The 11,799-nt window shown below is 40.9% G+C and overlaps 1 protein-coding gene and 1 long non-coding RNA gene across 2 annotated transcripts in view; one reads left to right on the top strand and one right to left on the bottom strand.

Annotated features, from left to right (window-relative positions):
- LOC126390157 (uncharacterized) overlaps positions 1-11,799 on the top strand; it is a 698,278-nt gene that overhangs the window by 99,043 nt on the left and 587,436 nt on the right. The window lies entirely within an intron of this gene.
- The window catches only part of vwa11 (von Willebrand factor A domain containing 11), a 16,632-nt gene continuing 7,794 nt past the window's right edge, over positions 2,962-11,799 (bottom strand). The window contains exons 8-18 of the mRNA XM_050044251.1: positions 11,220-11,389; positions 10,030-10,142; positions 9,779-9,895; positions 8,850-9,023; positions 8,600-8,732; positions 8,325-8,477; positions 5,434-5,526; positions 4,867-5,138; positions 4,581-4,714; positions 3,740-3,899; positions 2,962-3,572 (exon numbers count right to left, since the gene is read on the bottom strand). Coding sequence (XP_049900208.1) covers positions 3,192-3,572; positions 3,740-3,899; positions 4,581-4,714; positions 4,867-5,138; positions 5,434-5,526; positions 8,325-8,477; positions 8,600-8,732; positions 8,850-9,023; positions 9,779-9,895; positions 10,030-10,142; positions 11,220-11,389 — 1,900 coding nt within the window. The 3' untranslated portion in view covers positions 2,962-3,191. The remainder of the gene's footprint in view (positions 3,573-3,739; positions 3,900-4,580; positions 4,715-4,866; positions 5,139-5,433; positions 5,527-8,324; positions 8,478-8,599; positions 8,733-8,849; positions 9,024-9,778; positions 9,896-10,029; positions 10,143-11,219; positions 11,390-11,799) is intronic.

The following is an 11,799-nucleotide window of genomic DNA, read 5'->3' as shown; positions in this document are numbered from 1 at the left end:
GGGAGTGGGTAGCAGCACAACTGCACACCTAATGGCTGACGGCGCCCCAGATTAAAACATCCAAGAACACATAATTGTAGCCTGTAGCTCTAACTGCCTCTCTGTACACTGAGCTGACATGTGTGCGCTTGCGCGAGACCTTGAGACATGGGCACCGCCTTCATGTGTGTTCAAGTGCTTTCGCTGGCCTCGCGGGCAGTCAGAGCTACAGGCTACAATGAGGCTAAAAACAGAGTTCAAATGACGTTTTTCCAAACAGCTTTTTGTCGGGGCTTCAGGACACTTGGATCACTACGGACGAGCAGTATGGAGATATTTTGTGGTTTCAATAGAGTGTTTTTGAGGACTCTAAAACTTCACCAGAGCCTCCCTCAGCATTTAGGTGAGTAGATAATGGCTGAATTTTCATTTTTGGGCGCACTATGCCTTTAACTGTGGTAAGTGTACAAACATTTCCACCCATGCTTTGTCACGTAGACTTGTGACACAGCTGTGATTAGTTTTAGATCAGCGTAGAATGATGTCCTGCAGTTAATGTGTTAAACTTTCTGTCAATAACTGCTAATAAAGTTAGGCTCATATCTTAAGAATATTATTGGTTGTTGGTAGCTCAATCAGAAGTCAAGGTTGTTTCCCTCAAAGTCACACAAAACACATTCTTGATATTTCTGCCACCATTCTAGTACAGTGGAAATTAATGGAATGTTGATGACTTGTTTTTCCAGAACACTTCTACGCAAGATTTTATCTCAATAATTAGAACTACTGCCTCACGGTTGTATGCTTCAGTGCGCCAGCCAGGTTTCTCTTACAGCTAGTCTTCCATGTCTGTGAAAACATGGATGGTTCACACAGAAGATCTATACAGTCAGCACAGTTTCAAGATTAGAGTCACCAATTAAGTATCTGACCAAATGTCTCCACTTTTGTTCCTGAGATATGATGTTGAGTAAGGGCCAGAAAGTGTTTTATGCAAAACATTGTGATGTCACAGTGAAGCTAACCTTTGACCTTTTGGATCTAAAATGTTATCGTTTCATTTTAGCCTACTGGGCATTTGTGTGAAGTTTTGTCTTAATTAGCATAAGAATACTTGAGTTATAGCCAAAAACATCTTTTGTGAGGTCACACTGACCTTGACCTTTGGCCTTCCACCACCAAATTTCAATTACTGTATTCTTCTGTCCAAGTGGATGTTTGTGTCAAATTTGAAGAAATTCCCTTAAGGTGTTCTTGAGATATTAGGTCTCATTCATGAAACGTGAGCTGGATGAATTTGTGTGTTAACTGTTAGCAGAAGGAAATATACATGTATTTCGGCATTCATCAATAGGTTATCTAATCTTTCCCCAGGCACTAACAAAATCTACACCTGCTTCTGACTGCTCATAGTGCTTGTGTAAATAAGGAATGCACATAAATATTGCTTGTCATTATTAGAAATTACAATTTTAATTCGCAAAGCCCTCTGAGGCATATTGTGATTTGTGATACTGGACTTTATAAATAAAATTGATTGATTGATTGATTGATTGATTGAGCTCTATTATGTTCAGAATATGCAGATGCCTTTGAAACATGTAAGTTAGCGTGAAAAGGTCTGGTTTAAACTGGCTCTAGTACAACAATCTAGTTACTGACATATCACTGACAATACAAGTTATATGTATTTACACAATAACTGTATTTTTATCATTAAACATATTTCACTGTGCCATCTGATACTCCCACCCCACGCAGGTACTGTGAAATGGTGCAGTCCATTTGACAGAGGGGGGTCAGATGCACGATGCAGAGAATTCATAGGCACAGACGTGAGGTGGACTGGAGCCTGACTAGCAAAGTCAGGATGCCACAGCAGAACTCAGGGGCTCCTAAAAGTCAGGGTGGTGATGATGGTGGTTGTGATGGTGAGAGGTGAGGCAGACTAATGTTAGCAAATGAAATGTGCTGTATCGGCTCAGTTTTAAAGCTACAGTGAAGACACGGGTATCATATTAAACTAGAGGACCAAAGGCATTTGTTGACATCAACTGTGTTGAGCTATTTTCTTGGAAAGGGGGCCAAATAACGCTCCAAATTTATGCTAAATTGTGGTGAGGGAGAAAGGAACAGTGCCATTTTTTGAAATTAATTCTGTATAGTCGGGTCCCTAAACATCTTGCAATTACATAAATTGGGTATGTCTGGAAAATAGAGTTGACAGGCATACAGTCTTCACTATTTTGATTCTGCGCACAATTTGACCAGTATTTAATTAAAGTAAGATTTTTTTGAGCCATGATTTGAGCTTATGATTTAATACCTTGCAGTATTGGTTTTTTTTTTGGTTATTGTTATTTTGTTTGATATTACGTTTCTTTAATTATTCAGGCCATTTTTTTGACCAAGGTCTCTCCAGAGATGCAAGCAATGTGCTCGTCCCCAACAGACAGCTGTGACTGGGAAGAGCCTCCTCAAGCAGCATGTAAGTGTGTATTTCTGGATCATACTTAAGAGTAAGTGGAGTAATGAAGTAAAGACAACAACTGAAAAAAAGTTTTGAATTAAATGTTCCGGCTACAGCTTTTGCCGACGTGGAGGCATAAAAACTGCTGCGAATTAGGCTTGACCCCTACATTGTTTTAGCACATCATTGTTTAATTTTATTCCTCCAAGAGAAAATCTATCTATCTATCTATCTATCTATCTATCTATCTATCTATCTATCTATCTATCTGTCTACAATGTTAACAAAACCTACCAAGTCATGCCAAATGTACTATGTACTACACTGAAAATAAAGGAGCCTTTGGTTTGCCTTGAGCAACAACTTGCATTTTTATTACATGATGTAAAAATGTCTCCATAGAAGATGATTTATTGTATATGCATATTTTTTTGTTTAATGTGTTTAAATGTGATTTTAAAAAGGAATTTGTTTTCTTGCTTTGTGCTCAGATTATCAGAACCAAAGACGATTATTGACAGCAAAACTGACACAATACAACATCAGAAACATTTTCAACCATGCACTTTTTTTTAAAATCATAAATATTTTATTTCAGACAATGCAAATTATCATCCATTTCCTAATCAGTGATGAGATGACCATCACCATTAAGACATTCATTGTAAATGATTAACAATGGTAAAGGGTGTATCCAATACCTGACAGACATAAGATAGGTGAGCAACCTTTCCTAGACCCATTAGAACCTTGTTACTAAGGCAGATACCAGCAGGCACAACCACAGTGGCAGTGACAGGGTTAAGGCAGCAGGGCCAGAAGAAGGTACAATGGAATGATGGCACCTGCCCACATTTCCAACTTTATCTACAGCTACAAACTCAACAATCTGGGAGCAGCAGGAGGCAGTATAGTTGGCCTGAATGATAGGAGCGCTCAAGGAGGTGGTTGTGAGGTTTCCACTGCCCTGTCGAAGGGAAACGCGCTCTATCCCGGTGCCGTTTCCATCTGTAAGGTTGGCCATGAGCTCCCACTGGAAAGGTCCACACTGAGACAAGTCTTTAGGGCAATCATCAGACAGCACGCTTAACACTTCACACAAAGGCTGAACAAAATCAGTAATCTGGACAAAGAACAGGAAGAGAAAAGTGAGAAATATATTATAAATCACAGGCTCACAGCAAATGAGATCTGTATCCTACTTGTATACCTTTTGAAGAAGTGTGCAATTGTATTATCCATCTTTCTTTTTTCACTCTCAACTGTGTAATCCTGAATGCATCTGTTTACCTTGGTAACAACAGAGAATCTCAAAACGACATAATTGGAGTCGACACCACTAGACGACTTGGCTTCAACAGTCAGTGTGACATCAGTGCCCGATGGTGTCTTGGCAGGTGGTGTAATGGTCATAGTAGCATTAGTATATTGTCCAGTTGTCAAGGAGAGCCTGTCAAGAGAAGAGAGAAAGATACACTCTATGACTACAGGAACTATTACTGTGAATAACCCCTGCATTTTAATTGAAATATTAAGAAGCTTGAGGAGGTTCACAGCCATCTTAACTCAGATAGCTCACATTAAACAGGTCAGATAGTAACATTCAGGTGGACGGGGCGTCAGTGGCTTAGTGGTAGAGCAGGCGCCCCATGTACAAGGCTGTTGCCGCAGCGGCCCAGGTTTTACTCCAGCCTGTGGCTCTTTGCTGCATGTCACTCCCTCTCCCAGCCTGTGGCTCTTTGCTGCATGTCACTCCCTCTCTCTCTCCCCCCTTCACACTTGTCTGTCCTGTCAAATAAAAGACGAAAAATGCCCCAAAAAATATCTTTAAAAAAAAAAAATGGTGGATGATGATGAGGGAGAAGGAGTGGTGACAGATACATAACTCCAGTGGAGAAGAGAGGAAATGTCTAATCATTTTGTCTCATTGCGAATTTTCGCAACGCATAGAACAAAAAAAAAACAAAAAACACATCAGACTCAGTGTGCAAGGTGTCTGTGCATTATTTTTTTTTTACAGTTAAAAAAACGCATCTGAAAAAACTGACTCAGTGTGCTAAGGCCTTTAGAGACATGTCAGTATTGATAAGCATGTTTAACAAAAGAAGTGGTTTTAGCTGCTTCCCCTTACTTGTCTGGGTAGGACATGGGGAAGTTTCTGTCATTTCTGGCGCTGATGGAGTATTGACCACCAGAGCCCTGGGTCATGACACTGAAGGGGAGCTTGAAGGTTTTTCCTGGCTCCACACTGCTGCTTACCACAGCCTAGAGGGAAATTGAAGTGAAGAGCAAAGGAAGACAACAGGTGAAGAAGAGTGATATTGTTCTTACATGCTATAAACGTGTTACCTTTCTTTTGTCTTATTTTAAATCAAATATAGAAACAAATGATGTGAGAAGGACGTGAAGAGACCGACCTGGATATTCACTTTAGAGACGGACATCTGGGTGGTAGACTGCCTCTGAAATTCACTGTCTGACACTTTGTCAGTCCCTTTCAGGATGACCACAAACTCCCCCTCAGGGACTGCATCAACAGTCACCAGCATGTCTCCGTTGCCGAGGTCAGTTGTTGTGCCATTTCTAACAGTCTCAGGACCAGACACAGTTACCAGGGCAACATGTCCTATGGTGATGGAGGACGGACCTTTCCTACCCATTAATGAGAGCATCAGGGTGGCTGGGTGGCCTGGGTTTTCAGAAGAGAGAAGTGAGGAAGTAAGGTAGGGGGAAGAACACGAGGAAAATTCATTTTCATAGCAAAAGCAATTGACTGATTTAACTCTAACAAAGGATAGTTTTGGAAATGGATGCATTCAAAGATATAAATCCCTGCTACCAAACATCTCAAAAGGTCCAACAGGAATTCTTAAGAACACCTTCATATTTATGATTGGTTATAATTACTTTGAGCCTGTACAAGTACAGTTCATGAGGTGCTACTGTTGTTAAACAGTAAAATTGCTTTATTGCAGGTACTGTACCTGCTTGTGGACGCCCACTGAGTGCTGCATAACCTGGGTGAGGTCCCTTGAAGCTTTCCACAAAGTCATAGATGAATGTAATAGTACTTTGACCTGGAAACATAAGCACACTTACAGTAAATATACATACAAGTCTTTAAAAGGTTTGGCCAACAGCTGTGTAATAATTCATGCTCAATTATTTTGACAATAGAAGCAGAATTGCCTGGACCAAAAAGCAATGAAAATGAATACAAACTATGCTACTGATCAAAAAACATAATCCTATACTTGTAATTGATTTCTTGCTGAAAGTGACATGAGAAGATCAATAGCACTTTCCGCTCAGTAAATATGAAGTGACTGCTCATATCTGATTAGTTAATAGCTTAGCACAGAGGGGAAAACAGCGAGCCTTCTGTCCAAAGATCTACATGGCACTATTTATCATGATAGATCTTGTTTGTTTTAATCACTACAAACATCAGAGTTTAAAAACTACAATAAGCGGTTTCACAAGGGCTCATGTGGTGGACACATTTTTGACAGCGAGCAGTAACTTTCTTAAGTTTGCAATCTCAGGGTGGGGCTGAGTCAGGCAGCCTATTCTCATTCAAAAGTTGTCAGATACTGCCGCTTTGTCAGTGATTTCGGCGTCAGAAATCGATGCCAAAAGCCGCCTTTCGCAGTGATATGATACACCATTGGGCAGTGTCAGTTTGTAACGTGGCCAGAAGGCATTTTTTTTCAGTGTTATGATATGCCGCCAGCTGGCCGGACAGCACCTGTCATGGCAGTAGGATAAACAGAGGGATTATCAGGTTGCTCTAATAAGTCTTATAAAACTCTCCAACTGATCCAGAACGCGACGGCACATGTACTGACAGGAACTAAGAAATGAGATCATATTTCTCCTGTTTTAGCTTCTCTGCACTGGCTCCCTGTAGTTAGGTTAGGGCTGGCTCAGGCTTGCCTTGTACCAGCCCCTAGTTAGGCTGACATAGGCTTAGTCTGCTGGGGGACCTCCTATAATACATCTCCTATAATACACCGAGCACCTTCTCTCCTTCTCTCTCTCTCCTTAGTTTCTGAAAAGTTGGTTATTCTTGATTTGAACATATGTGTCCTGTTTCTGCATTTCCCAACTCGGCTCTACTGCATGTCATTAACTCGGCCTCCTCTCCAGAACCTTTGTGCTCCACTGTCTCACAGGTTCCCTCGTATTGCAGCTATGCTTACTATGCACCAAGCGGAGTTGCATCTCCAATTTCGTTGTTTGCTCTGCCACAATGACAATAAAGACTTCTATACATACTTCTATACATTCTATACATTCTATGCCTGGATCGTGGGTCGTGCTTGTGCTGCTGCCATGGTCCTGCCTGATGCTTCCAATTACTGCTACTATTATTAGTCATTCTTCTACTATTATTATACACATATGATTATTATTATCACATACATATATTATTATATAGTAATATATACTTAAGCATATGGTACCATAATTACTGATATTATTATTATTATTATTATTATTATTACTAAAATGAATGTTATTGTAACTATTGTTTGCCCTGAGACAGAGACGCAGGGCAAACATTACTGTCTGCCCTGCGTCTCTGTCTCTCTCGGTCTCTCTCTGTCTCAGTTTTTCCCTCTGTCTCTCTTTATGTATCATTTTGTCATATGGATTGCTGCAAATTTATTATGTTGATCTGTTCTGTACGACATCTATTGCACGTCTGTCCGTCCTGGAAGAGGGATCCCTCCTCAGTTGCTCTCCCTGAGGTTTCTACCATTTTTTCCCCATTAAAGGGTTTATTTTGGGGAGTATTTCCTTATCCGCTGTGAGGGTCCTAAGGACAGAGGGATATCGTATGCTGTAAAGCCCTGTGAGGCAAATTGTGATTTGTGATATTGGGCTTTATAAATAAAATTGAATTGAATTGAATTGAATTGAATTGAATTCATAATGTGGCCAGACGGTGCCTGTTGCAGCGGTATGATATGCCACAGGAAGGCATCAGTTTGAAATGCTGTGGGTAACGACGTAATAACAGGAGCTAGAAAGTCCCTATTGGGTGGGCGGGAGGGGTGGTGGTGAATGCGGTAAGGGTGGTGGTGAACGTTTATCCAGGGCACTGACAAGTGCTATATCTAGTGGAGTGACTGTTGCTTGGGTGTTCATTACCAGTCCATTCTCATTCCAAAGTCATCGAATACTGCCACTTTGTCAGTGATTTTGGTGTCAGACACCTGATGCCAAAAGCCACCTTTTGCGACAGTATGATATGCTGACTAGCGGCGTCAATTTGTTACGCAGCTGGCCATAACATTTTGTGGTGTTAGGGTACGCTGCTGGACGGAGTCAGGTTGAAAGTCCCTATATGGCAGGTGTGAGGGGTGGTGGATGGGTCCAACAAACCCCTGACTTTCACCCAGGGGCCTGGTGTTTGCTTCCTGTATGAATGTAGAGCCAAACCCTAATGATTTTTTCTACACCTAACCATGTGCTTTTGATGACGTCCCAGTGTTGGTTGTGGCAACCCCAAATGTCAACAACAGGTGCAGGAGGATACCTAATGCGTAATATGTAGACGTGAAAGTCCACTGACAGCAGTGATATGTGAGGACTTGGAATGAGAGCATGTTGGTTGAGAATGTGTTGGCTATTTCCCCCATTTCCAGTCTTTATGCTTAGCTGAGCAGCTTGCCTGTTGTTGCCTTATATATACCACATGGACTTGAATGTGGTATTGATCATTTCATCTTACTCTTGGCACGAAAACAAATAAGCATATCTCTTACAATGTTGAACTATTCCTATAATCTACAAATAAAGTGTATATGCAAATTCAACAGCGCTTGTGTACAGAAAGAGCATGTATAATGAACAGTGTCTATCTGACCTGTGACTTTAAGTGTGTATGGTTGGTTGGAGTTGATGTTGATCTTCCAGGTGCCTGCCTGGTTGTCAGCGTGGAGACGAATTCTCCTCAGGTTGCCTACTATCTGTATGGTCCCCAGTTTACCGCTGGCCTCACTGTGGCTCTGGCTCACACCTGGAATGTTAACATGCATACATTGGTCATAAATATGTAACACAGTGATACTCTCAGCAAGAAAAAGGACTCCAAATGAGTCTCAAACATTTCCACTGCCTTAAACTGGAATGGTGAGATACCTGCAGGGCTTGTCAGTGTGAAAGCAATGGATGTCCCTGTGATGTAGATGGTGATATTTTTCAGAGATTCATCCAACATAAAGGGGAAGGTCTCCTGCTTCCCAGGGTTTCTTGCTCGCTGAACAACTGTCACCTGAGGGAGAGGGGAGAACAAGGAGAGCATGATGATTTACTGCTTTACTTTTCAAACTGCGCCAACCACTGAAGACCTGTTACATGCTTCAGATAGCACAGAATGTCACAGTCTTACCAGAGCTGAAGTGGAGGTGTCAAGAATGACGTCTGTGGCCTGAGGTAACTGCTTCTTAGACACCTGGATGGCCTGGCCTCCAGAGGCCAAAGCCAAGGTCTTGTAGTCTTCAAAAGAACCGGCTCTGAGGGAACGACGACGCCTCCTACTGGCCCCGGTCATGAAGAATGATACCTGTTGGGGTCATTTGATTTGGAGATTATGGGTGCGTTCCAAATTGCATACTTTATCTTTTTACATTTAGTAGGTACTGCAGCTGCCCTTAAAAATGATGTTCTATTGCATGCAGTATGCACACAATCCGGACATACTACTTTCTCATAACATTACGCCCTGAACTTTGACACCCTTGCTTTTATATCTGTCACCTTAGAAATAAAACGCCACTTACTGAAATGCCAGAGATGGAGATCAACCCGGAGAGCTCTGCTGTTGTTACTTTGCAGTGAATGTAGTTTAACTACAGACTGTAGATTTGCACATATTATATTTGCAAAGGCGAAATTACATCTGCATTTCTCTGTCAGTTATTTTTACAGTTATGTCCTGTTGTTGTTTGTAATATTTATAATTATTTTGTTCACTTAAACAATCAATATTCTTATTATTACTATTCAGCTGGTCATAAGTTACTTTAATGCACTGTCATCTGTCATTGCGACTTCAGACAGGTGTCAAACAGCTGTCAGTGAGCTGTCAATGAGATGTCAAGCTGTCATCTGTTTGTGGCTCAGTTGTTTGTGACGTATTGTCCGCTGCGCAGAGGACATATTATGTATTGGGACATATTAAATCTTTTTCTGACATACTATATAGTATTATAGTATGGGGATTGTAACACACTGTATATCCCAATTTCAATTCACTTAGGCTTAGTAAAATGAATGAACATAGCAAAGCTTTGTGTGTCAGTCAGTATTTGCATTTACCGTTGACTTGGTGCTCCTGATGAGAGCGACAATAGTGTCCTTGAGGGCGATGTCTTTGGCTGTAGCATCAGTGAAAACATAGATGTGGGAGGAGGCAGGGGCACCAGTGAGAGCCAACTGGAGAAATAAAATAATGAACTTAGTCAGTTCACTCTCAATCACCATATTCTTTAAAGGATCAATAGAAATATCTGGAAAGGTTTCCCCCAGACAACAAACACCCTGGTTAGACAATATCACAGTTCTAGTACCTGAAGTCCTGACAGGCACATCTCAGGAATATCACCCCCTCCTGCTGCAGTGAGCTTGGAGATTTCTCTTTTCATCTTATCAGGGTCTGTTGTCCTGATCATCGGTCCAAACTCTACATATAAAGCACAGATAAGGGGCTAAACTATAGACTGTATAAACAATATAAATGACATGACACCTCCCCAAAAGTGAAGGTCATAAAGACAACCCCTCTGTATTAGGAGGATGGGACATAAGCCAAACTAACAAACGAACATGTAAAATAATTCTCTCCCAGAGATGATTTCTGTCATTTTAGGTAGTTCTTATCACATTGCTTTATGTTCAAGTGTTTGTTTTTCAGATAAGTTTGTTTTTTATTAGTAATTTGATGCTATAAAAATTGAGCATAGCATTAGTTCAGGCAGGACACAATGTTAAGCTCAGCTCACATCCCAGCCACATCGGTTGATCTCAAGTAGCCCAGTCAACTAATGGAGGAGCTGACTGATGGAAGGGAGTCAGCTAATGGATCACACGATTCCTTTCTATGCAACCAATTGGGGAATCTCATTCAGGCTGCCCCATTTAAACTGCTCTGGCCTGCCTACTTTTGCTGCTTCCTAGCGCTCTGCTAACTTGAATGGAATAAAATGATTTAATCTTGCAGCTCCTGTTTTCAGTCTGAATGGATTAAACCCTGATAGTGAAACAAGTCATTTCATGGGGGTTGTGACACTCAAAACAATTTATCAACTGATTTACAGACTTCTCTTTCCAAATGTAAGTCTATGGGCGAAGTCTTTTTGGGCTCAATGGCATCACATGATGGACTTGGGAGTTGCAATTCCACTGTTTGGCCACTATGAAAATTGGCTTTAAAGCCTGGTACACCTCCTGTGGGCCCAGTGAAGATGCTTCATCCATCTTTACATACAGTCTATGAGCTAAACACAAAGACTAACCCGGGCTGAATTTTTTTTTAACCATTTGTCATCCTACAGAACTACTATGCATATGACAGATGCATGCATCACAGTTTGCTGTATCTACTTTACGTAAGATGTTACACTTATACATAACTAGTTTTATAACTATACAGGGAAGCATTACATTTTTAACATTCTATGGCCTTATGACATCACCAGGAGTCTAACATCACTGATGGTTTTTATAGACATGATCAATGATTAAGTAGAAGAGTTCATACTCGGGTCATTGAAGGGCACCAGAATGTACTCGGATGGCTCATCCTGTGTTCCTTTTTTGCTGTCAATGATTTTGTAAACAACCGCCCTGGCTTCATCGATGTCATCTGACATACTGCCAGTGGTGTCAATAACAAAGCACACGACGGATGAGCGGGCAATCCCCATCATTCTATGAGAAAAAAAGAGAAGTGCAAGACTTAAAGGTCAGGTAAACCTAATCATTATTCTTAGTCCGGACAGTGAAATTATAGGTAACACTTTACAATAAGGTACACAAAATTAGATTAGTTACTGAGGAACTAATGAGGAACTAATGAGTAGTTACTGAGGAACTAATGAGTAGTTACTGAGGAACTATGGTACACAAAATTAGAGTAGTTACTGATGAACTAATGAGTAACTAATGAGTAACTAATGAGTAACTAATGAGGAACTAACTATTAGTTAATGGTCAGTTCCTCAGTAACTCATGATCAAATTTCATAGAGGAGTAGTTACTGAGGAACTAATGAGGAACTAATGAGTAGTTACTGAGGAACTAATGAGTAGTTACTGAGGAACTAATGAGGAACTAATGAG

The sequence above is a fragment of the Epinephelus moara genome, chromosome 5 (genome assembly GCF_006386435.1).
Source record: "Epinephelus moara isolate mb chromosome 5, YSFRI_EMoa_1.0, whole genome shotgun sequence".
Taxonomy (NCBI): Eukaryota; Metazoa; Chordata; class Actinopteri; order Perciformes; family Serranidae; genus Epinephelus; species Epinephelus moara.
The sequence above is the reverse complement of the archived record's forward strand: the minus strand, read 5'-3'. Positions and strand labels throughout refer to the sequence as shown.